Source organism: Manihot esculenta, chromosome 15 (genome assembly GCF_001659605.2).
Source record: "Manihot esculenta cultivar AM560-2 chromosome 15, M.esculenta_v8, whole genome shotgun sequence".
NCBI lineage: Eukaryota > Viridiplantae > Streptophyta > Magnoliopsida > Malpighiales > Euphorbiaceae > Manihot > Manihot esculenta.
This window is the reverse complement of record NC_035175.2, coordinates 15,407,431-15,432,959: the sequence shown is the minus strand read 5'-3', so window position 1 is coordinate 15,432,959 and position 25,529 is coordinate 15,407,431. Positions and strand designations below refer to the sequence as shown.

At 28.5% G+C, this 25,529-nt stretch overlaps 1 protein-coding gene across 1 annotated transcript; it reads right to left on the bottom strand.

Moving 5' to 3' along the window:
- Window positions 1-3,573: 3,573 nt before the first annotated feature.
- Window positions 3,574-5,888, bottom strand: LOC110602574 (BOI-related E3 ubiquitin-protein ligase 1). Its single transcript, XM_021740124.2, has 4 exons — window positions 5,175-5,888; window positions 4,995-5,080; window positions 4,497-4,879; window positions 3,574-4,396 (listed from the first exon to the last, which is right to left on the bottom strand). Exons 1-4 carry the CDS (start codon window positions 5,219-5,221, stop codon window positions 3,854-3,856), a joined length of 1,059 nt encoding a protein of 352 aa, XP_021595816.1. The 5' UTR covers window positions 5,222-5,888; the 3' UTR covers window positions 3,574-3,853.
- Between the last annotated feature and the right edge of the window lie 19,641 nt (window positions 5,889-25,529).

The window sequence follows — 25,529 nt, the reverse complement described above, 5'->3', positions numbered from 1 at the left end:
CAATTTACACAAGTAAAGAAATTTAAGAAAAAAAGTCAATTAATGAGCTAAAAGAAAAATTCACAGAATATTATAAGCTCAAACCTATAAAATCCGGAGATAAGAACAGATGCCAAGGCGGTTTTAGCCTGTCATAGCCATGAAACCACCACAAAGAGATAATTCATCTTCTAGGTGTCAGTATACTATCAACTCACTATATTTCGAGTAAAGAAAAAATTAAACGTTCTGTCACCACTTTATTCACAAAGTAAAATAACTCTTCAAAAATAAATACTAACATTTATAGAGATAACAAAAAACAAAAAATATAAATTCAGCTAAACGAGAGAAGAATACAATCGTCGATGGAATAATAAAATTCCAACCAACCACCAAAACTATTATCTAGTAAGAAAAACTATACATGGACAAAACAGAGACTCTTTCTCTACTCAAGTAAAAGAAAAAAATATTTGGTGTTTTTCGCTTTCTTTCTCCTCTCGTTTTCTCTTAATTATAAAAATTTAAAAAATAAATTATTATTTTAATTCAATTTTCAAATTAGAATAACTCTCGTATTTTAAGAGTTTGTTTTATTTAACGGACTCAAGACAAGCTTTACTCTTGTATAAAATAAACATAAAAATCATTAATATATGTATACACTCCAAAACAGCCACAAAAAATTGAAAAATATGTATTAGTTGTGAGATGGTTCAGAATGAATTTAGGCAGAGTGGTCCATAGAAATGGGTTTAAAGACCTAAGACCTATATCATGGAAACAACGCCCAACTTGCTGCATTATAATTGTATTTTTATTTCTTATAAAGAAGGAGGTACTAAAAAATTAAAAAGTTATGATTTATATGTTATCTTTGGTTGAATAAAAGAAAAAACATGGCAATGAAGATTAGCATTGTTTGCAATTTGTTGAGAAACTTCTCACCTAACATTTTACAAGAAAGAAAAAAAGCCAAAGCCAAATTTATACTGAAAAAGCATGGCTTACTCTCTTTGTCAAACTCCCATCCTTCATGCATTATGTCAAGGGCCCCCTTCCATACTCTCCCTCCCTCTTTAAGTTTTAAAAAAGTAGAAAAATTTTATTATTATTATAACAACAATTTGTCCTTCACTTCAATTGATTGAAAAGCACAAAGGAAGGAAGCAGTGCACAAGGCAAAATGCTTGAATTGTTGGGGTCTTTTGCTACCTCTTCTGGCTATTCTAGTGAGATCAAATAATATGATAGGTGAAACTTACCCATCACTCTCCATCCTTATCTTAATTATCTAATTTTTTCACTATCTTTTTTTTTCATAAGTTTAATTTCTGAGGGTCAAAAATATATCACTCAATTATATACTTTTTCAATTTTCATTTTTAAAAAATCACTTAAATTTTTTTATATCTCATATTTTCACAAATTTACTCCAGTATATAATATTTATCACTCTGTTTTCTTCAATGGTTGAAGATATATGACTCTATTAGATTTAAATTTTATTTCTTTAATTCTTTTTTCACATATCTTATATATCTTTCTTTCCAGCATTGGTAATGGCATCCCTAACCTGGGGATATTGGTGGATTTGTGATGATGGTGTATATTAGGGTTAGGTTGATCATATGTGGTTATGTGCTTCAAAATGATGAGAAACTATAAAAAGAAAAAGCAATTACTCTTACTTGGTTGTCCAAAGAGAAATGAGAGTTGGAAATGGGACAGCTCATATATATAAAGGCTGCAACTTTATGAGACAAAAGTGTTGTAGACATGCCATGGGTACCTCTAATATACATATGATGATGATGATCACTCTTCCCTATCTCTCTTCCCACTTAAATACTAAAGTTGCTAAATAAAAACTTATATATGCTTAGGATCCAATCTCTCTTCCAACCCACTTTATATATCAACTACCCTCTAAAGATTATATGTAACCATTCATATTAAATAAAAAAATATAATTAAAATTATAATTTAATTGAATATAAAACAAACCATTTATAAAAATATATATGTTATTATATACATTACAAAGTTATAACTTTCATGCAATAATCGTAAATTGCTGTAAACTTATTATTTAATAATATTAAGATAATAATTTTATAATGACTGTTATGAAATTATTATATTTTATTAATTTATGTTTACATACAAAATTTTAAATAATAAATTAATATCTTTTAAATTTGCTACAATAATAACTAAAAAAATAAATTAAATTTCAAAAGTTAATTACAAAACATTGAAAAATTAACGGTGCATTATAATAGAGCCTTAAAAAAAATTTTATTAATAAAACACATAATTTCTTAATTTAATTTTTGTATTGAAAGTAAAATATTTTATATTTATATTATATATATTAAATATTTATTATAAATGAATTTTTATTATATAAAATATCATATATAAAAATTTTATATTAAAGTATTTTTTAAAATATTTATATTTAACATTATTATAAATTATAAATTATATGTCTATAATTCATATATATGAAAAACTCTGTTTTATATTAATAATATTAAATAAAATAAAATATTATATCTTTTAATTATAAAATTTTTATTTTATATTTTAAATTTCATTAATTTATACTTAATTTAAGAGGCGGAGAGTATACAATCTTTATAAAGTTTCACCTGTGTCTCAAATCAATATAAAATTCAACATATTCTTCACATTCAAAATTATAGTACGGAAAGTCCAACATCCATAAAAGACTTTGATATTCTATTAAATTTAGATAATTCAAAAGTTAGTTTAAGAAAAAAATTAGTGTTTAAAACTCTTATATTGTAATAATAAGATTAAAAAAATAATATTATTAAAATAAAAATATTTATTATAAATACTACTGAATATCAGGACTATAATATAATTTATTGTAAATTTTACCATTCAATTTAATCATTATTTATAAAATATTTGATTTTATTATCAAAATTTAAAAATTTAAAATAAATATAAATATAAGTATGTGAATTTTTTATTTTTTTTAGTTTGTTTGCTTCATCTATTATTTCAATGAGTGCTTAATTTTAAAAATTTTGACAGTGAAAAAAATGACGTTTAATAATATATTAATATGGTATTAAAAAAAACCTTATTATCAATTAGAATGGGAGCAACCAATAAGTTTTAATTTATTAATATTAAATATCTTCCAAATTTGGAAATTTTTTAATAACATTACTGTGTAAACAATTATTAATATTTATTTAGAACTACTCAAGCTTAGAAGCTTTTAGCAAATCCTTCTATATTATTGATGTTTTCTTTATATAAAAACAATTAAAAAACCGACTTTAGAAATCATACAAATTTTAAATTTCGGTTTGATATAATTTTTTTAAAAAAAATAAATTATTACAAAATTATGTATTTGTTTAATTTTTTAAAAATATTTTTTAATTAAAAATAATTATATACCTATCTTAATTGTTAAATAAACTATATAATATATACGAGAAATAGTTTAATTGATAATTGGACATATACTCTCTACCATATGAATGATTTGCATTTAACCTACTCAGAAACACAATTTCCATTTACATTATAAAACAAGGAAAATAAAAACAAAATAAATAATTTATAAAATAAAAGAATTTATATATGAATTAAATTTTGAAAAAAAAATTGCCAATACCCATATGGCCATGTACATTACCTCTAGGTATTTTACTCTAAGAGGGGGAACCAAAAAGGATTTAAAAAATAAAAAATAAAAAAGCCTTTCAGTATTATTTTTATTTAATTTTCCTTGTTTTTTTTTCTTTACTTCTAAAATCTTTCAATCCCATATGGGCTGGGCTTCTTAATGGGCCCGGGTCTACCGAATTCAGATTGGGCTCTAATACAGAAAAACCTCAACACTGGAATTTCTTACTTGGAGGCAAAGTGGACAAGCTTGCGCCACTTGGTCACATTCTGTACAGAGACACAGATGCCGACACGGCAGCACCACCACCGTCGCCGCCCGTCTCCGGCACCCTTTGCAACTTGGACCCGCTGTTACCATCACTCTGTCCGGATCAACGTAAGCGGACTCCGCATCCTCAGCTTGCCCTTCTGCTCCCCCGGAGCATCCTAGCCCGCCGTCTTCTCCTCTCCTGTTATCATACGCCGGCACTCCTCCGGTCATTATTGCGTGTTGCAGCTGCGCCTGCAGAGACGCGGCCGTAGCCTCTTGTGCTCTAGCTTTTGCCTGCCAAACCTGTGCTTCCACATTGAGTTGGGTGGCGCGTGCCTCTAATTCGGCGTTTCGTCGAGTGGCCTTTTCGACTTCGGCTTCTTTCTCCTTCAGTCGCTTGGCTATTGATTCTTCCACTGTGCTCAGCAGCGCATGATAGTGCCTCTGCCTCTTATCGGCTAATGTGCGCCTCAATTGCTCTCCCTGTAACGGCAAAGAACCATTTCGTTTTATCTACCAATAATAATCAAACCCAGAAAAAAAAAAAAAAGATTCCCAAAAGAGAAGAAGAGAAGATTGATACCTGGGCTTGAAGGAATTGATCAATCTCGTCTCTCTGGCGTTTAATTTCGGTGGCAAAATCTTCTGATAATAAGGATAAGAAAGGAGAAGATTGGGATACAAAACTCTGTTGTTGCTGATTCTGGTAGTGGTGATTTTGTTGAATTTGTTGTTGCTGGTCATCGAAGGATAACCGGAGGCCGGTGGAGACAACATTTGGTTGAGATGGGTGGTGGTGGTTGTGGAGTTGAGAGAGGTCTATTAACTGAGGAGGTTGAGATTGGATAGAGAAGGGATGGATTGTTGTTGGTGTTGTTGTGATGGCACCAATAGTGGTGGTTGTAATTGTCGCCGCCGTTGCAGCTGCTGCCGCTTCTCTTCCTCTCTTTCGTGGATTATTAGTCCCTGCAACCACATATTTTACAATCTTGATTATGATTACAATCCAAGTTTACATCTTTTTCACAATTTCAACGTTCACAACAAGAAGAAGAAGAAAAAATTGAAGAGTTGGGCTAACCTCCATTGGAGAATAGCATATGGGATTGATCAAGAAATCGTCCTGGTTGCGGTTGCAATGAATAATCATGACCCTCTTGGCCGTTTCTGCAAATAAGAAAGCAAAGCACAAAGAAGAGCATAAGCGAAAGATTGAAAGAATAGATAGAGAGAGAGAGAGGGATAAAGAAGGGAAACAAACCTGTTTAGAAGGAGGACATTTGAAGGGTATTGAGCTTGAACAGCCATGGAAAGATATAAAGAAAGATATAATAGAGAGCAAGGAAGAGAGGGATGAAAGAGTAAGTGACTGAGAATTAATAGAGAGAAATTAAGAAGAAGAAGATAAAAAAGGGGAAGATAAAGAGAGAGGAGAGTATGGGTAAAACAGGAGTTATGGAGCAATGTGAAAGGCAGCAATAACCAAACACATAAGAAGCATGAAAAGATGATGAGATGATGCCCCAAGCCAAGGCGGACTCTTCAATGACACCCTCTCCCCACCCAACCCCTCAACCCAACCAAAAAAAAAAAAAAAGAAAGAAAGAGACAGAGAGACAGGTACTAGTACAAAACTATTCTTCTCCTCCTCTCCTCATTATTCTTAGGAATATAAAGAGAAAGAGAGAGAATCAAATGAATGGGAATTATAATTGTTGAAAGGGGAGGCCACCACAAAACAAATCCACCATAGCCCTTTGTTTTTTAACCTACTTTCCTTTTCTTTTTGGTGTTGTGGGTGCTATATATGCTTTGCTTTTGTTTGCTATTGGGCTGTTGTTTGTGTGTTATATATATATGTGGTGAAAGGAAAGGGAAGGAAAGGGAATAGGTGCAGTAGAAGAAGAGAGATGCTATTAAAACGAATCACTTCAAGACAGGCACAGATAGATAGTCTTCTTCTTCGCGTGGGATTGGGTTGGCTTTTCTTAAGGAGTCGTCTTGTGTTTGTTATCATCAAATACCAAATACTCAGAACTACATATTTGTTATTAGTTTGCTCTCTAACAACAATAATAAATATATATAATTTAAAAAAAAAATAAATACAGAAATTTAAAAAAGAAAATCAATGGATGTCTGATGTGCAGTAGTTGTACACCCTGCGGCAGTCCTCGCCCTCTGCCACAGGGTTTCTTGGTATTATGGGCCCATTTGAAACTCTCGCCAGACTTTTTTTTTTAATTATAATTTATTATTTTCTAAATTATAATTTATTTTATGCGAATGAAATATTTTTTTGACTTTGAAATTATAATTACCATTAATAAAATCATGATATTATTATTGTGGATTCTGTTTCATATGAGTATTAATTATGTATTTATATTTAATTTGTATAGTGATTATATATATGTATATATATTAATTAATTTTCCAAAGAGAAAAATAAAATATAAGATCACAATTAGCTTAGTAATTAACAAATATACATTAAAAGCATTTTTATTATTTGTTAAATTAATGTTTTAGTAGGAATAATGGTGTTAACATAGTTAAAATTGAGAGAGTGTAAATAATAAAATTTACACTTTATTTTTAAATAATTTTAAAATATATTTTTTAAATGATGTGGGAATTTTTGGGTTTTGGTTTTTCAACATTTGGGAAACCTATTTTCAAAAATTAAAATTGAACTACTCCTTCAATTATCCTCCCATTGCTCAGTTGTCAATCTCATCATTTTTTTTTCCCTTTTTGGATGACAAATCTTAATTGGAAGAAAAATTAGACTATTCTAATGATGGAAAAATTGAATTTTAACTCTAATTACTTTTTTTTTATTTTAAAAAAAATGCTATCCACATAAATGAAGCAAAATTCTCTATACCAAACTAGATTCAATTTTTTTAAATTAGTGAATGAATCATATTAAACCAGACTTGGTTCAAAAGTTTGAATTATGGATTTCTTTGTTTTTTTATTGTGAATTTGTGACATAGCTTATCTTAGAAAAAAGGTGGCCAAAAGAAAAAAGAGAATACTTCAAATCTAATTGATTGCAAAGATTGTTGTTTATTTCTTATTGCTTCCCAATTTAAAAATGTGTAGTTTGATGAAGATTTTGTTAAGTATGTAAAAAAAATATGCCTCTTTTGTTGAATGTTGCAGTATTTATTTCTAAATCAATTGGTAATTTCCCCAATACTATTTCAAATGACTGATGTGTAGCCTATTTTATCCTTAATTTAAGGATTTGCAAATATCATAACAAAAGACACCTTCAAAATGTTGACAAGATTTTGATTTGATTTCATCCATTGTTTTTTTATTCTATTAAAAGTAAAAATTTAAAATTTTACGATTTTTAATAATTATGATCTGACTTTTTAATTTTGGACTATAAAATTTATATTTTTAATAATATTATAATTATAACCAAACTAAAAACTATTCTACATAATGTAATTTGCATCTCTAATGTTATATGGCTTTTAATCAAAATAAATTTAAGTATTTAGCTATAATTATAATAAATTTAAAAAAAATTGAAATATGATTGTGAAAAAACATAAAAGGGTTAAATTTATTTTTTTGTTTTTATAGAAAATAATGATAATAACCTCTTTTAATGCATAATTATAATTTCAATAATGCTCTCTTAATTCCCCTTAATGTCTATAAAATTCACTATTTTAATCACTGTCTAGGATTATATTTTGTTTTTCATCTAGGTAGAATATATATTTTTTCAAAACAATAATAATAATAAATGAGAAAAAAAAAAGGTTAAATTGATATTAGTGATATTAATGAAGGTGTTAAAAGAAAGAGAGGAAACCACAACAAAAACAAAAGAGAGAATGAAATGTGAAAGAGAGTGGTTGGAATGGGTATCATATAAATTTTGTCTTTGCTTAGGTCCCACTCCCACCCCATAAGGCAGGCTGCCTTATATTCACCTTTTCTATTATTCAAATTCACATTTCATAGTAATTCATCCCCACAATACCAAACTTTTCTCTTTCCCTCTTTGTTTTCTTCTCCCCTCTAATTTCTCACGTCTCAACTCCCCTCTCTCCCTTTTCCTGCTTGTTTGTCTCCATATGAGAAAAGTATAAAAATAAAATACTATAACATACTATTTTAATATAAACTAAATTATAGGTCTTAAAATGAAAAATTATAAAATCATATGATATTTTTATATTTTACTCTTTAAAAATAAAATTTATTATAACAATATTTAAAAAAAAAAAAAAGAAATTAAGAACAATGGGGTTTGGTAAAAAATTGTTGGATATGACTAGAATATGATGGGTATGTGAAGTAATATCCTAATGTACTGACCTCACACCTAGTTTTTATTATAAAAATAAAAACAATTAATTTCTTAACCTATGTACAGCTATATTTTTATATTAATTAACCTTAATAATATAAATTATGATTAATTAACCTTGATTAGAACAGTGTGTGAACAATGAGATTTTGGAGGAGACCAAGTCAATGCTACTTTAGAAATGTGAGCTTTTCTCTTCTCTCTGTGTCATCTCAACTTTGTTTTGGTTTGTGTGTCTCTTATATGCATTAGGCTGGCCAATTTTATTAAAATTTGGAATTTTTTTAATTTGTGATTTAAAATTTATATATATAAATTAAAAAATAATAAATATATTAAATTTTAATAAAAGTAAAAAAAAATTATATTACCTTTCAATTATATATGTTGGAGCAAATGAAATATTTACCTAAATAATTAAAAGTATTATAATAATAAGGTTGAACTATTTAAAGGTAGTCATGATAGCTTTGAAAGCTAACAAGTAAACTATAATTAAACTCATCTAAGCCATTGGAACAACTTAAAATCACTTTGAAGAGTTTTCAAGTAATCATAGTGCTTTTCTTCTTTCAAATAAATATATATTGTCATTATTATTTTATGTAATTAGCTTATTCTTTTAATGAAATTAAAAATAAAAAATTAATTAAATAATTTTGAACCAATAGTGAATCATCATTTCCAATGGGTGTCATGAAATCAGGCGCATTCCTAGGGTTAAAGATTCACCAACTTTGCTTAATACATTTCTTTAATCCTAATCCAACCATTTCCTATGTTTCTTTCTTAAAAAAAAAATAACTTTTAATTATTTTTCCTTTCTGTTTTTTTTTTTTTCTTTTCTCATATGTTTTTAACTGTAGGAGTGAGTATTCGGTCGGTTTAGTTTTGAACCAAATAAATTGAAAATTGAAATTTTAGCATTTATAAAAATCAAACCAAATCGATTTTAATTAGAAATCAAATTGAATCAAACCGATCTGATTCAATTTGATTCAATCAGTTTCAATTTTTAATAAATTTTTTAGATTTTACATTTTATTTTTAGTATTTTAAAATTTAATTAAAATATTTTAATTTTAATATGATCTAATGGCTTTATATTATTGAAAATAATATATTATTATTATTAATCAGATCGATTCGATTTTTTTATTTTTTCTGATCAAAATTAAATCGAATTGAAATAATTAAAATTTTTAAAATTAAAAATCAAATCAAAATCAATAAAAGATGGAATTAAAATTTTAAATTAATTCACTTCTGTGAATTTTTTAGATTTTAACCCAATACTCTAACCCCACACTATCATCTTTCCACACCTCCACTACTAAATACTAATCCTCCATGCTTAACCCACCACTTATGCTTTTCCTCAAACACAACAAAAGCACTCCATTATTCTTAATTACAACCCACAAAGTGAAGCAAGCAATTAGTTTCAATATCAATTTTAATTTACATTTGAATTATTGAATAATTCTTGTTCAAGCAATAGCCTTTTCAATTACCCCTTTATTAGATTAATTAATCAAGGAAATTGACTTCAACATTTGTTTTTTCTTTTTTTTTTTCTTCATGAATATGTGTGGCTACGTATGAAGAATATATAGATAGGTGGAATTAGTGATATGGCCCAAATGGACATGATGAAATGATTTTTCTAATATACTATATTATCATGGACAAAATGTGAGCTAACAAACTAAAGGAGAGATGGTGGAGAATTATTGATGTGCAATTGCATTTTGCTTGTGCACAACGTGTTGTGTTATTAGCACCTAAACCAAAACAAAAGCATATCCTCCAATCCAATTAGCCTTCCTCTCTCTCTCCCCCGCATGTAAGCTCTATTTGATAATAATTTAAAATTAAACTGATCAAATGCTAATTTCAGATATAGCTACCAAATGCATATTGTTTTCATGTGGTCCTCTAGAAATTGACTCTAAATTATTTTGAGCTTCATCAATAGTAGGTAAACTTAAGGTTCTGATCATGAACAGCTATTAAACTCAAGAATTACTGGAAAGCACAAAAAGAGAAAAAAAAAAAAAATTTAGAGACCCAAGAAGAATAGTAAAATGACATTTTGGAATCAAGCAAAAAAGAAAAGAAAGAAGAAAGAAAATGATGAATAAGCAAGAAAAGTGTAGACATTTATATTTATGATAGTGTCAGTGGAGGAAAGAGAGAGAGGATGTGGGTCTGGGTGGCATAATTTATGGGTGTAATTGTAAGAAAGAGTACATTGACATCTGTGTGTGTTCAAGCTGATAATGGGAGTCACAAGAAGAGGCAGAGGTAGAGGCAGCTACCTAAACAAAAGGTAATTGAGGGGTGGTGACGGATGACCGCGATGGCGATGGCGGTGGCGGTGGGTCTTGTGGTGTTGAGAGTCTTCCTTTATTTGTCAGATGAGTAAACTTCTCATATATGTTGTTAATAAATATTATTTTAAATAAAAAATGGTATGAAATAATTTTCCTCCAACTGAGTTGAGTTCAATTAAAAAAAAAAAAAAAAAAACTCCAATCCAAAGTTATCACATTCTTTAATTTGTATTTTCAAAAAGGATAAAAACAGGCTTAAATGGTACACTACCAATCCACCATAAATGAAACATAGCAACTTTAGTTAACTACAAAAAAAATAAAAAAATAAAAAAAGGTACAAATTCCCAAAATTAGTGGTCCCTTAATCCAAAGGTGTTATTTAAAGCTATCACTATTCACTATAACAAATTGAAACACAACCCATCACATCAAAACCCTAATTCAATACTCCCTCTTTATTTTTTAAATTTTTTTCCCCACAATTTTCCATAAACGTGTAGTCTATCGCTACAGCCTCCAGCTCCTCCTTTGTGCTCTAACCAATCTGACAACACCCTTTAATTACATGATTTTTTAAATTTATTTCTCAGTTGATCAGGCATATACTCTATTTTTAAAAGGGAAATGAACCATTTTGTATTTTATATTTATTAAAAAAAATTATTAATTAAGGATTTAATTTAAAAAAATATATTATTATATTTTTAAATTTCTAAAAAATTTATTAATTAATTTCTATATTAATTTCAAACTTTTAAATACTATTAAAAAAATTTAAAATTCTCTTAATATAAAAAAATAATTAATAAATATTTTTATAAAATTAAATCATCGACTAATAAATTTTTTATAATATAAAAATTTATTTTTAAAACTTAATACTATAATCGAATTAAAATTCAAAAATACTTTATCAAAATAAAATATTTTTTAATTTGATAAAATTAAAATTATTTATTTTTAAGAAATTAAGAGACAAATGGTAATTTTAACATAATTTAATAATTAAACAATATAATATATTTAAGTATATTTTGATAATTTTAAATATAATTAACCGAAAATTATACAAGGGACGTTGAATTTAATAAAATTAAAATTGAAGGATTAAATTATTAAATTTGAAAATATAGGGCCATAAATATTAATTTTGCAGATGTTAGTTTTTTATTACTTTTGAGGAATAATGTCTTTTTTTACCGCTCCAAAAATTAGATTCTTTTTTTGCCCTATTTGGATTTCCAAATTACTATATATTCCTTAGTCTAATCACTAAAGTCATCTTATTTTAGACTTCTTTTACAAATAAAAATATTTCTTTCGTCTTATAATTTTTATTTATTTTATTTTTTATATATATTAAAAAATATAATTATTTTAATTATATTTTTTTAAATACATAAAATTTTATTAAATATCAAAAAATATTTTAAATATATATTATTATAGTTTAAAAATAAAAGTAAATAATAGTTTAAATAATCAAAAAATAAAAAATGAATAAAAATTATAAAATAAACAAAATAATTTGTTTTCCTACAAAATTCCAAGCAAAATTTAACAAGCATCAATCACCGAGTTTTTCAGATATCGGTGCATGTAAGCACTATATATTAAAATATTACTCCATTGGTTTTATAATTTTTATTCACTTTTATTTTTTAAATATATTAAAAAGTATTTTTTTATTCATTTTTAATTATATTTATTTTAAAAATATTAAATTTTATTAAATATTAATATATAAAAATAAAATAAAATAATATTATAATAGTATATTTATATATTAATATAATATAAAAAAAGAAAATAGATAAAAATTTTAAAATAATAAAAAAATGAAAAAATTATGAAATAAAAAATAGTTATTTATAATATTTATTGATTGGAAATATTATTATACTCATATTGATAAAAAAGAAAATAAACTTTTAATTCCTTGTTTAATATGAATGATTTTTTAAGTTAAAAAATTTTAAATTTTTTATTATAAAATTCAATTAAATTCTATATGGAGAGCACAAGAATATATATGAGATTTTTCCAAGGTAACTTTGATTGCTAAAGAACAAAAAATAGCATTTAATTTCCAACAGAGACTGAAAAAGAAAAAGTAGTAATAAATAATATGGGCAGTGATAGAAAGATTGCATAGAGCATAGGGAACAATGAGAGACTTATTTAAATGGTGGGAGTAACGTGACACCTCTTAATCATTTCTTCATCAATACCATAGCAGCCCTCAATTCTTTCTTTCCTTTAAAAATTTGATTCAAATAAATTTTTATTTAAAATTAATTTTTAAAATAATATATATATATATATATATTAATTTTAATAAATTTTAAGAATATAAAATAATTTCTTTAAAAATAATATCGAGGAATAAAGTTAAAAGTAAGACTTTTGAAAATTCAAGCTGATGAGAACAATTTTAAATAATTAACTATTAAAGTAAACATTTTATATTTAAATTAATGTACTTATTTTTTAATAAATATTTTATGAATTATCTTCAGAGAAAAAAAAATATATAATTTATATTAATGGGTTGTTGGTATGATATAGAAGCGTAAGCAGTATATGGAAGTGAGGTGGAGGCGAGGCATGACCCATGACCAATTCAATTGGCCTTTTTCACACTTAGAAGCCAAAATTAGAATTTCTCAATCATGGGGACCAATCTCCATATAAACTAATTGGGATTGATGGCTACATGGAATCAAATCATGGCTTGCTTTTCTTTTTTCTTTTTTTTTTTTTTTTTGATTTATTAGTTTATTCCTTCTTATATTCAAAATTGAATTTTGAAAGATCAAATATTCAATTATCCAATTCTTATTCCCTTATAAAAAAAAATAAAATGCTTTCATGTTTATTCTTATCACGTGTCGATTGAATGATTTTTTTTTAAAATATCGATCAGAATAATATATTATATGAATTGCTATTAATTTTAAATGGTATAATTAGTTCTTATTAGGTCATGCCTTTCGTTATAAATTCTTAGGAGTAAAGCCAATTCAATAATAATAATAATATATTTTAATAAATAATTTATTTTATATTTAATAAAAAATTTTAATACATTATAAAAAATAAATAAATTATAAATTTATTTTATAATAACCGAGACAGATGTAACCATTTCAAAATTATTACTATTAATATATAAAAATTTATATATCGTATGCATTTTTTAAATTTTTTTACCTTAAAATTGATGACAATGTTACCATATTAGAATAAAAATTAGTTTTCATAAAAGAAAATTATTCTAATTAGAGCAATAACAGATTAATTAAATTTTTTTAAAAAATTAAAATAAAATCTATAAAGATAAAAATAATAATTTTGAAATTTGAACATTAACATACTTGTTTGTTACTGTGAATTTATTATCCAAAGAAATGATACCTTGAATAAAACAATAAAAATAAAATAGTGATGTGTTCGAAAAAAAAATAGACTACAATTAGTAAATTTATAAGAAAGAGAACGTGAGGTGAATTGCGTCAATAGCAGTTACTCCGGCACTCAAGTTAGTAAACTGAAGAAAATGACGAATATAAGAAATTATTTAGAATTCAAGAGTAGTTGTGTAAAAATGTATATCTTTGTCTCTGTGATCATTAGTTTTATACTGTAAGAAGATAGAGTTAATTATAACATTATCTGAAAATTCGGCGGGTGCCGACTAATTGATAAGGGATTCTACTGGCTATTTGATAGGGGATCTCGCAATTATAGGCGTAATGGGGATCTCGGGATTGTGCCTGCTAACGGTAGTTCTATGTGAAAACTTGACCTATTCAGAAAGTGGAAAGTATTGATGAAGAACTGGGTACCACGGTGTTCAGGTCTTTCCTTCCACGAGTAGGACTATGTATCGACTTATTAAACTCTTATCATGTAACTCTATTTCATGGTGACAGCTTATGACTTACTTTGAACAATTGTTGTGTTACATAAGAGGTCCCCTGCTGGTCTTGGATTCTTCAGATTCGAAGCTGGAGCACATAGCTTATTTAGATTGGTCTTCTATGTTCGCGTCGCTTTGTCTGCTTCTGCCCATAAATGACAATTGCCCTATCTTTCTTTCTATACTTTTTGTCATTATTTTTGCTAAGTATTTATATGCTCGATACTCAACCAGAACTCTCATCCAACTATCGTCAATAAGATTTAAATAATCTTTTTAAAACATTGCTAAGGGGTTAACACCCAACTATAACACCCGGTTGCATGGCCTGGGTCATAAAATGAATAACTTGAAAAATTTTGCAAAACAAGATCAACACCCGGACATGTGGCTTGGCAAATACCCGCCTTGTGGTCTGTGTATAAAATACCTTAGGTTTTTTGTGAAACAGGACTAATATCCGGTCATGTGGCTTGACATATACCCGTCGCATTGCGCTTTTTGACAAAAACATGTCTTTATCTTTTGGAACTAACGCCCAAAGACTCGCCTAGCTGTTATCCACCTTGTGGCACTTTTACGTAGAAATTTGCCTTTATCTTTTGGGATTAACACTCGAAATCTCGTCCGCCATGGTGCTTTTGGCAGAAATTTGTCTTTGTCTCTTAGGGCTAACACCTGAAAACTCATCTGGTGGTTACCCGCCTTGTGGCGCTTTTGACAAAAACTTACCTTAGAATTTTTTTGTGAAACATGACTAACATCTGGCCGCGTGGTCTGACTCATACCCGCATCGTGGCCTGCGCATAATGTAATACCCGGCTAGACTCCGGTATCGGAATTCCTACCGTCCGGTGGAATCTCGGATGTCGGAAACCTCTAGAAGGGTAAAATGATGTATTTATAAAATGTTTTGATGTATTTTATGATTTTAAGTAAAAAGGAAGTTAAGTTTTGAATGAAAATGGTCTTGAGAGGAAGACTTAGGTTCGGCCGCCGAATCCTAAGTTCGGCCACCGAACGTGCATGCATTTCGGGAGTGCTTTAGGCCCCTGAAAGCATAAGTGAGGGAAGTCTAGGTTCGGCCGCCGAACCTTAAGTTCGGCCACCGAACATGGCATGCATGCGGAGGCACGTTAGGCCCCCGAAAGTGGCCTGGCCAGCCACCTATAAAGGGGTCCCCATGTCCGAACGGGAGAGCTTTTCTCTCCGTTTTCGGCCAAGATGAGCTATTCGCTGTCCCTCATCGATTTTGAGCTTCTTCCTTCGAATCTTCATGTTTTTCTTACGAGTTTTCACTTGGTTTGAAGATCTTTGAGCAAAAGAGCAAGTTTGGAAGCTTGGAGAACAAAGAGTGGATTTCTCCCTATCTCCAAGCTAGGATCGTCTTTCCTCTCGATCTTCAAGAGGTAAGCTTAGATCCAACCTTTCTTGCATGTTTTAAACAAGTTTTATGAAGATCTATGGGGTAGAAATGCATGTTAGGTTATTGTTATGTTTATGGGTTTATGTATGTTTATGAGCAATGTGGGTTGTTTGATGTGTTGTAGTTGGGGTTGTTGATGGTTTAAAGCCCCTAGGAGCTTGTATGCTTGAGTATGCATGTTGTAGAATAGGAAAATACATGTTTGAATGAGTTGGGAGGCGTTTGTGCATGTTGGAACTAAGTTTCTGCCCTTTGGGAGAAACCAGGTTCAGCAGCCGAAGGCTCTTTCGGCCGCCGAACCTGCCTGTGGTAGCATGTATTGACTGCCGAACCCTGCCCCCGAAAGTGGACTTTCGGCTCTGGAAGGGAGTTTCGGCCGCCGAAGGTGCCGCCGAACATGCATGAGTTTTGTCTCTGGAGGGAACCTTCGGCCGTCGAAAGTGCCGCCGAAGGTGCATGACTTTCGGCTCTGGAGGGCCTTTCGGCAGCCGAACCTGCCGCCGAAAGTGCCCTGTTCAACCCTCCTTTGCATGTTTTCTATGATTGTTTTAAGGTGTTTTGGGGGGTTTTTTGGGGAGTATTTTAGAGTCATGTTTATGTATGTTGGGTCCCTCATTTGTGTCCACCTGTGTAGGTTCGGACCAGAGGAACCAGAGAGTTCAGCAGTGAGCACTGCTTCAGAGTTTGCAGAGTCAGCCAGAGGTGAGTGGAACTAAACTTAATCTTTTGAAATGAGAAATTAAATGTTTTTATCATGTTTCATGCATCATGATTATGCAATAGGATGATTGCATTAGATTTCACGAATATGTTGCATCGCATTCTTTGTTGTTGATGTGGGTGAATGTTGGATGACCCAAGTAGTCCCTGAGGAAAGACCAGGACCCTATTCTACGGCCTGGCACGGATATGGGACTCGAAGACTAGGCGCCCAGAGGAGGCCCTGGGGAAATGGTAAGTAATGTATGATATGACAGGAAGACTAGGACCCCATGCTACGGCCTGGCACGAAATGATGCTGGGACTATTTGGTGACAAGTTCACCCAACCCTTGATGTGAATTGTCTGAGTTATGATGCATTTCATATGAGCATGTTTGTTAACATGTTTTTATGGTTCTACTCACTGGGCTTGTTAGCTCACCCCTCTCCCTTAACCCCCAGGTTTGCAGGTACAGGATAGAGCAGGAGGTCGGATAGAGTAAAGTCTTGGTCATGAAATAGCTAGTAGTGGACATGATGGATATTGTAATGTAATGTTGAGTTATGTAATGTAATGATGATATTGAGGTTTAGAAGTGTGCTTGACCATAGTATGTTGTAAATCCCTTTTTAGATACATGATCTTAAATGTTTATGGATGATTACGTTTAACCAAACTTAATGCATGATTATGTCACCCCATTGGAGCATTGATGAGGACTCCAAGGTGGGGTTAATGTTAATGTCTATGTTAATGCATGCACAGGTTGAGTTTGGTTCATGAATGAAAAAGAAAAGTTCAAATTTTTATGTTTGATGTTGATCATGTATGGGATTAAACAGGTTCACAGGATGTATGTTAAGGTTGCTACGGGTCCGGCGGCCTTAAGCCGATCTGGATTCTAGCGCCGGTAGCGGTCTGGATTTTCGGATCGTTACAGAGTGGTATCAGAGCCCTAGGTTCATATGGTCGGACCTAGAGTGTCAGGCTCATAGATGTTATAGAAGGTCAAGCACAATAGGAAGATCATGTCCACTAGGATAGGATATAGAGTCATATCTTGAATGATGATGTGAAATGCCATGATTATATGCATGTGCATTAATGTTATGCTATGATATGTGATGTATGTGATGCGGGTTCATGTGTTTGCACATAAACCATTTGATGCTAATGTTCTATGTGTTGTGTACTGTTTTTAGAAAACAGGATGAGAGGAACTCGTCGATCTGCACGATTGACTGGAGTACCATCCCAGGACGAGGGCACTGATGCCCGTCCTCCTGCATTGCCTAGGGCAATGTCAAGCAGGTCCAGCAGAGAAAGAGTAGTAAGAGACCCTAGAAGGTCTTTGGATCTGGGTAGAAGCAGATTAGTGAGGGGAACAGTGCAAGGGGATATGTCAGAGGATGTGGGGGATCAAATGGATGTGGATCAGAGGAGGGATGGCAGTCTCGGAGTAAGTATGTTGGAAGAGGGAATGGGAGAGTCCCAAGGAGGCACTCAGGCCTCGGGATTTGTTCAGCCACCTTACTACCCACCCTTTTCACATAATCCCGGGTATTCGATGGGAGGTACATCGGATTACCCCAGTTTTAACCCTTATCACTCTCAGATGCCATACCCACCTTTCTACCCACCGTACCACAGTACCCCATGTATCCACCCCCACCCTACCATCCAGGTACAGCAAACCCTACCCTAGGGGATGCTGCACCTCCTCCACCACCAGCAGCACCTACTGTCCCAGAAACCCAAATGCCTAAACCTATCTCATCTGGGGGGAGCAAGGTCAAGATGACCGATTACATGAAGCTGGGTGCTCCCCAGTTCGAAACCGGTGATGACCCGTTTGTGTACCTTGAGAGGGTCAAGACAATTACAGATGAGATAGGAGCTGATGACAGTAGAGCCATTCAGATGGCTGGGTTCACACTGAAATGCAAGAAGGCCCGAGAGTGGTTTAAGAACTATGTGAACCCGAGGTTGGACAGCCTATCATGGGAGGAGTTTGCAAATGAGTTTGCAGGATGGGCTTTTCCTGACAGTTCAAGAGAATTGAAGATGATTGAGTTCGAGCAGCTGAGGCAGACGGATGAGATGAGTGTGGATGAGTATACAGACAGATTCTTGGAGCTGCTGCCGTTTGCTGGGCAGAATCTGGATACAGATCAGAAGAAGTCAAGGAGGTATATCATGAAACTCCATTCCAGGTATTCCTCCTTGATTCAGTCAGCAGATGTGATTGGTCAACCTGCGAAAAAGAGAATGTGAGGTGGATGACGCCTATGACAGCCACTCCGACGCTCAAGTCATTAAATTAAAGAAAAGGGTGAGTGTAAGGAATTGCTTAGAATTTAAAAGTAGTCGTGTAAGAATGCATACCTTTATCTCTGTAATCATTAGTTTTTATATTATAAAAAGATGTAAGAAGATGTAAGAAGATGTAAGAAGATGGAGTTAATCATAATATTTTCTGAAAATTCAACAGGTGCCGACTAATTGATAAGAGATCCCACCGGTTAATTGATTAAAAATTCCGTAATTATGAGTGTAATGGGATATGTGACATTATGCCGGTCAACGATAACTTTATGTAAAGACTCTACCTATTCAGGAGAGAACGAGTCTTGATGAAGAAGCAAATACCACGGTGTTCGTATTTTTCTTTTTACGGGTAAGACCGCGTATTGACTTATCAGACTCTTATCTATATAATTATATGTTACGATGATAACTTAAAACTCATTTTGAGCGATTGTTGTATTATATTATATATATTTTTTAGAAATAAAAAAATAAAATTTAAATTATCGAATTTGGCTAAGCGTCTCATATATTTTGGACTTTTTAAAAATATATATTAATATTAAATAATAATTTAATAATTGAATTTTTATTTTATTTAAATAAAAATTAGATGGCCATCTAAATTCGAATATTTTTTAAAAAATTTATTTATTAAAAATAAAATTAAGCCACACAACAATAAATTAATAAATCAAGAATCTTTATGAACATGTGAAGCATTTTCATGAAGTGATGATACTCCCAAAGTCTCTTAACTTGGTCATGTATTTTGATAGGCAGATTGCACTAGATTTTTACAACCAAATTTTGTCGAGCATAAATTCTAAATCCTAAATTATTCAATGAAAGGTAAATAATTATTTTTTTAAAAAAAGTTTTCCATGCTAAACATGTAGGATTAAAGCAAGAATTAACAAAACAAAAAAAAAATTACTCACGAAAAAAATATTTTTTAAGTTATTTTATTTAAAAATTATTAATCAATTTATTTTAATTTCAATAAAAAAATTAAATAATATAAATATTTAAGATTATATAAATTAAATAATATATATAATTAAAATTATAAATACTAAATAGTATAAATAATTTAAAATTATATTAAATTTTATAAATTATAAAAAAATTTTAATTAAATAATCATGAAATAGAAATATACTAATTAATTTAATAAAAATTTCAGAAAGTTAATAGTAATTTATCCTCATTAAAAGTGGAGGCTACATGGCCCAAGGGACAAGGAGTGATAGAAAACCCTAATCACAATGTTACTTCACACTTTGTAAGATTCCTGAAGATATGCTTATGATGAAAGGAAGTGTTCGAGATTCTGAAAATCACTTTGTTCAGAAGCCTTAATTAGAAATATAAAGTTTTCCCATCAAATTAATTTTTTTTTTTAAAAAAAATCTGAATATATACATGGTAAAGTGAAAGCAATAAGTTTCGTAATTTATTCGATCTTTCTTTCTGAGAGTTTTAATTCAGGAATAGGACATATAGATTTAGATTCCCATAATTGCTTTTTCTTTTTTACAGATAATGTTAAAAAAATTCTCAATTTCGATAAACGTTTTAATATATTTTTTAAAATTAAAAATTAATTAATTAATTTTTTTATATTACAAAAATTAAATAATAATTTTTATTAAAAAGTATGATTTTTTTCAACAAGTTTTGCATGTGAATGAAAAAGTGGAAATTGAAAAAATAGGGTAGTTTTGCATAAAAAGTGAAACAATCTCTCTCACACTTTGTCTACATTTCTTGGTGTTGGTGGATGAATTTGCATTCATCAATTCTTTTTTTTTTTTTTGGCAATCCATGAGGTAAATTTGGCTTAACTTGGGGAGATCTATTATCTTATAGAGAGAGAGGGTTAGGTCAAATTTGTGATAAGAGTGAAATGTTTGGTTTAGGTCATTTTCTATAATAACCCAATTGTTTTTTTGGCATTTAGATGTGATGGCACCACCTTGAATTGCTGAATTTTACATGAGAAGAGCTAAAAGGCTAAAGCAATGTGGGAGCTAATTTTCCCTTTGCCTTTTCAACTTTTTCTTTAATTTGTGATTCAAATGAAAAGAGAATAGACCCAACTTCTACATATATTGGGTTTTGAGAAAAGGGCTCAAAACCACCATTGTTGATATTTCATTTTCATTCAAAATGTTTTCATCATCCAAATTTGACTAATCAAACTATCCCATTTTCATTAATTAATATTTGGTTTGCATAAAATATTGGAAAGTGAAGCCTGCACATTTCATCAATTCATAAGGAAAAATAATAATTCTCTTAATAGAATCCAAATACAACTAAAACACCAAGATTTTTTTTTAAAAAAAAATTAAACTATTTGTATTTTAATAGATATATTCTAAATTATAAAAATTTAATTATTATATTTTAAATTAACTGGTTAAATTTAAAGATAGGATATAAATAAATTTAAATAATTAATTAAAGATATATTAATTAATTTTTATATTTTAAAATTTATATATTAAAACCATGAAGTACTAGCTAACTAAAGTAAAACTGTGTTACAGTGATGAAAAAAAATAATTGGTTAAAAAATAATCATTGAATCAATAAATATGACTATAAAAATATATTTAAGGTAACAGTTATAAATTATTGCACTATATATTTAAACTGTATCCATATAATAGTAACAATTTGAGAATTATTGCATCTATCTTTACTTCCGTAACATAAAGTAATTATTTACTTATTTTTTCATAACGGATAAAAAAATACAATCGGTATTACAATCTTATTAGATAGGGTAAATTACACTTTAATTTTTGAATTTTAACATAATTAATGATTCGATCTTTATATTTTTAAAATTTTTTTAAAATATAATTTCATTCTAAAATACTCTTTATATAAGTTTATAACCTATTTAAAAGTTATTTATTTAAAAGTTATTTAGTATCACTTAAAAATAGTTGAAATTGTAAGTATTTTCTGAAAGTTTTGAAATTATAAGTATTGAAATATTTTAATGAATAAAAATTAAAGAATAAAAAATATTAAAAATTAATTAAATAAAATATTATAAATAAAAATTAATGGAGATTTAATTTTTTTTTAAATAAAAAATAAATATCAAAATATTTAAATTATAATAGACCACAACAAATTGATTATATAAAAATTTAAGTGCATAATTTTAAAAATATAAAGATCAATCCATTAATTATACATAGTTAAAGGGTAATAAAGATATTTCTATATTTTTAACCGAAAAAATATATGAAAAAATCTCTAATTTAAATGTACTGATTATAAAGGTGTTTAAATATTTGATTTTAAAAATATAAAAATCGATGTGTCAATTATATTAAAATTTAAAAATTAAAGTATAATTTATTTTATTAAATATAAAATAATCTATTTATTAAAATGTGTTATTATATATAATAAAAAAATTAAATTATATGTATAATAGTTTTAAATTGTTATTTATAATTTTTATTTAATAATTAATGTCAATATTTTTTTTAGGTGAAATGCTTCAAACAAAAAGTCGTAAAAGTTGTTGAAATTATTATTTTTTGGTTACATTGAAAGAACATGTCTGGTTATGATAGAAAAGTGAAAAAAAGAATAATTGAAATAAAGAAAATTCATAAAATTTTGTTAAACAATTATTAATTAATTGGGGTTAAATATATAAGTAAAGAAATATAATATTTAAGGGGAAAAAGAATAAAGAAATGCTGAACGTTTGTTTTCTTAGTGAGTTGTCATTGATACATACTTGTGGGAAAGATTCTAGTTGTGCTATTTATACTGTGACAAGGAAAATATTTCAACTTTAGCTTTTATCTTACACCTACAACTCCAGAAACTTCAAGGCAAAGACCGATTCATTGTGATGAAATAATAATAATAATAATAATATCTGAGTGTAATTTTTTTACCTTTTAAATGTTGGGTATTGGAAGATAGCAAGCCAACAGATTATGATGTGAGAAGACATGGGTGTACTGTGTTGGGTCAAATTGCACATATCCTTAAGACACAAAACACATTACACAAATCTCAACCTCAACTCAACTAACATTATTAACTAAGAAACTACTGATCAAACAAAACAAAAGAAAAGGAAAGTCTTTCACTTTATACAAAAGTCATCCATCACACCACCACCTCACCCTTCAACTATATATATTTTAGCTTGCCGGTGTTTCTTTCCTTTGCATACACGTTGCATTGTTCACCCTCTCTTTCTTTCATGATCTTCTCCATTATTCATGCCTATCTATCCATTTCACACTTGTTTTGGCTCATATCCCCATTTCATCAAACACCTTATGGCTATCACATCATCTTTCCTTCACCTGTCTTTGTAAAATAATTAATTAATAGCAAAAAAAGAAAAGAAAAGGGTATTGGTGGAGATGACAAAATAATTAATATTTTGATTTTCTTGTTTATTGGTTACTAATTTGAATGGGTTCTCTTGTTTCAACTTTCTTAGGCTTTCCAAAGCAAGTTTTTCTCCAGCTTTGAATTATCACCCTTTCATATGTGTGTATATATATAAAAATATAATTATAATTCTTTTTAATTATTATTCCATAAAGAAGAAAAAATTAGAATATATATAGTAATATATATGATGCGGTTCAAATGAATTTGTTTTGCGATTGATAATTTATAAAAAAAAATTATGAAGTGATTGATGTATATGACCATTGTTCCGTCGCTTAAATCAATAAACTGAAGAAAAAATAAGTGTAGTGTAATATTTTAAATTTAATAATAATTATGTAAAAATATTTATATTGATCTCCATATTTATCTATTTTTATATTATAAAAAAATAAAATTAATTATATTTTTTAAAAATTTAACTAACATAAACCAGTGGATATAGGATTCTATGATTATACAAGTAATAGAAATATGTTAAATTACCTTTTCTAATTTCTCATGGAATCTGATTCTGTAATTAAATTAAGAGAGTGAGTTTTGACGAATAACTAATATCTATGATATTTGAAATTTTTTTCGTCAATAGAATTAAATATCATCTGATCATACTCTTGTCACATGTGACTTTATTTTTGAGTCTCGGCTAATTACCTTATTTTGGATGGATTGTTGTGTTATATTAATATAATAAAAAATATTTATTTTTTTATATATTTTTTATTATATCACTGCAATAGGTTGAACAACTTTTTTTTTAACATTATTTTTTACATAATAGTAATGTAATAAAAACATCAAATTTATTGAGACGTTAAAATAATATACAATATTCCAATTTTTAAAGATATTATTCTAATTATTTTGTCTTAACTTGTACTGTTTAATCAACCTATTCATGATTCATATATATATATATATATATATATATATATATATATATATATATCAAATGTAAAATATGTAGTTAATATTTTTAATTTGGAAAACTCTAAATTAATTCTTGATCTTTTTATTAAAATTTAAATGAGTCTAATTTTATTTTTTATCAAATAAAATTCTTAATTTTTTTCCAAGTCATAATCAAATCAAATATTATTTTCCATAATTTTAAATGTTAAAAAATAATTAAATTTTAACAATGAAAGTTATAAAAATAATGTTTTATTATTAAAAAAAATACTAAAATCTTAACAATAATTATCTAAAATTTCTTCTACTAAAAAATATATCTAATTATATAAATTACTATTTTATTTATTAGCATTTGAAATAAAATTATAATTAATTATAATTGTAATTAATCATTAATAAAATTATGATTATTTATTTTTTATTAATATTATTGATTTTTATCTTTAAATTTTTAAATAATAAGTTATAATTTACATATTTATAAATACTATTTTTCAAGTTGCCCTTATATGAATGTAAAAGAAACTATAATAAATAATAAGAATGATATTGATATGTTTTTTAAAATTAATTAATTTATAAATAAACAATAATTTTATTATTTATTATAGAAAAGATAATATTAGATAAGCTTTCACATTTCGATAAATAATGGATAAAAATAGAGATTTGGTAAGTCTTCTCTATTGTCAAAACACTTGCCTTGAGATACACGAGAATCTCACCGCCTATGTGGGAAAAGTTCAATTTCAAAAATGGCCCACTATTTCTCTATTTGGAATCATGTTTGATTTTCATACACATGGAAAATCAAAAGTTAATCCGGATTAAAAAAAAGTTATTTTTCTTTTTTTTTGCCTAATAAAGATAAATTGAAATAAATTTAGATAAAATTATTAATTAGTTGTGATACTCTGAAATTTAGAAAATAGAATGAATTTACGGTGGTTATATAAGTTTAAATAGAAAAGAAGACGTTTTTCTCCTTCTATTCTTTTTCTTTTTGTCTACTAATGATGTTTAATCGCTTCTCTGCTACAGTGTCTCTATCAATCAAGTCCGTACATACGGATGTATCAGAATCTCTTTTCACATCAGACAACTATTTAATTGCTTTTAGAGCTCATGCGGATAGACCTGCAGGGTGACTTGATCTGCTCTTCTTCTGTACTAGGCTAGACTTTCTTCAGATGGGCCTGCGTGTGAGATCT

Coding starts and splice junctions, on each gene's coding strand:
- LOC110602574 (XM_021740124.2), bottom strand. CDS start 5,221: ATGGCTGTTCAAGCTCAATACCCTTCAAATGTCCTCCTTCTAAACAG. Junction 5,081..5,174: donor AATGTCCTCCTTCTAAACAG/GTTTGTTTCCCT, acceptor TCTTATTTGCAG/AAACGGCCAAGAGGGTCATG. Junction 4,880..4,994: donor TATGCTATTCTCCAATGGAG/GTTAGCCCAACT, acceptor ATGTGGTTGCAG/GGACTAATAATCCACGAAAG.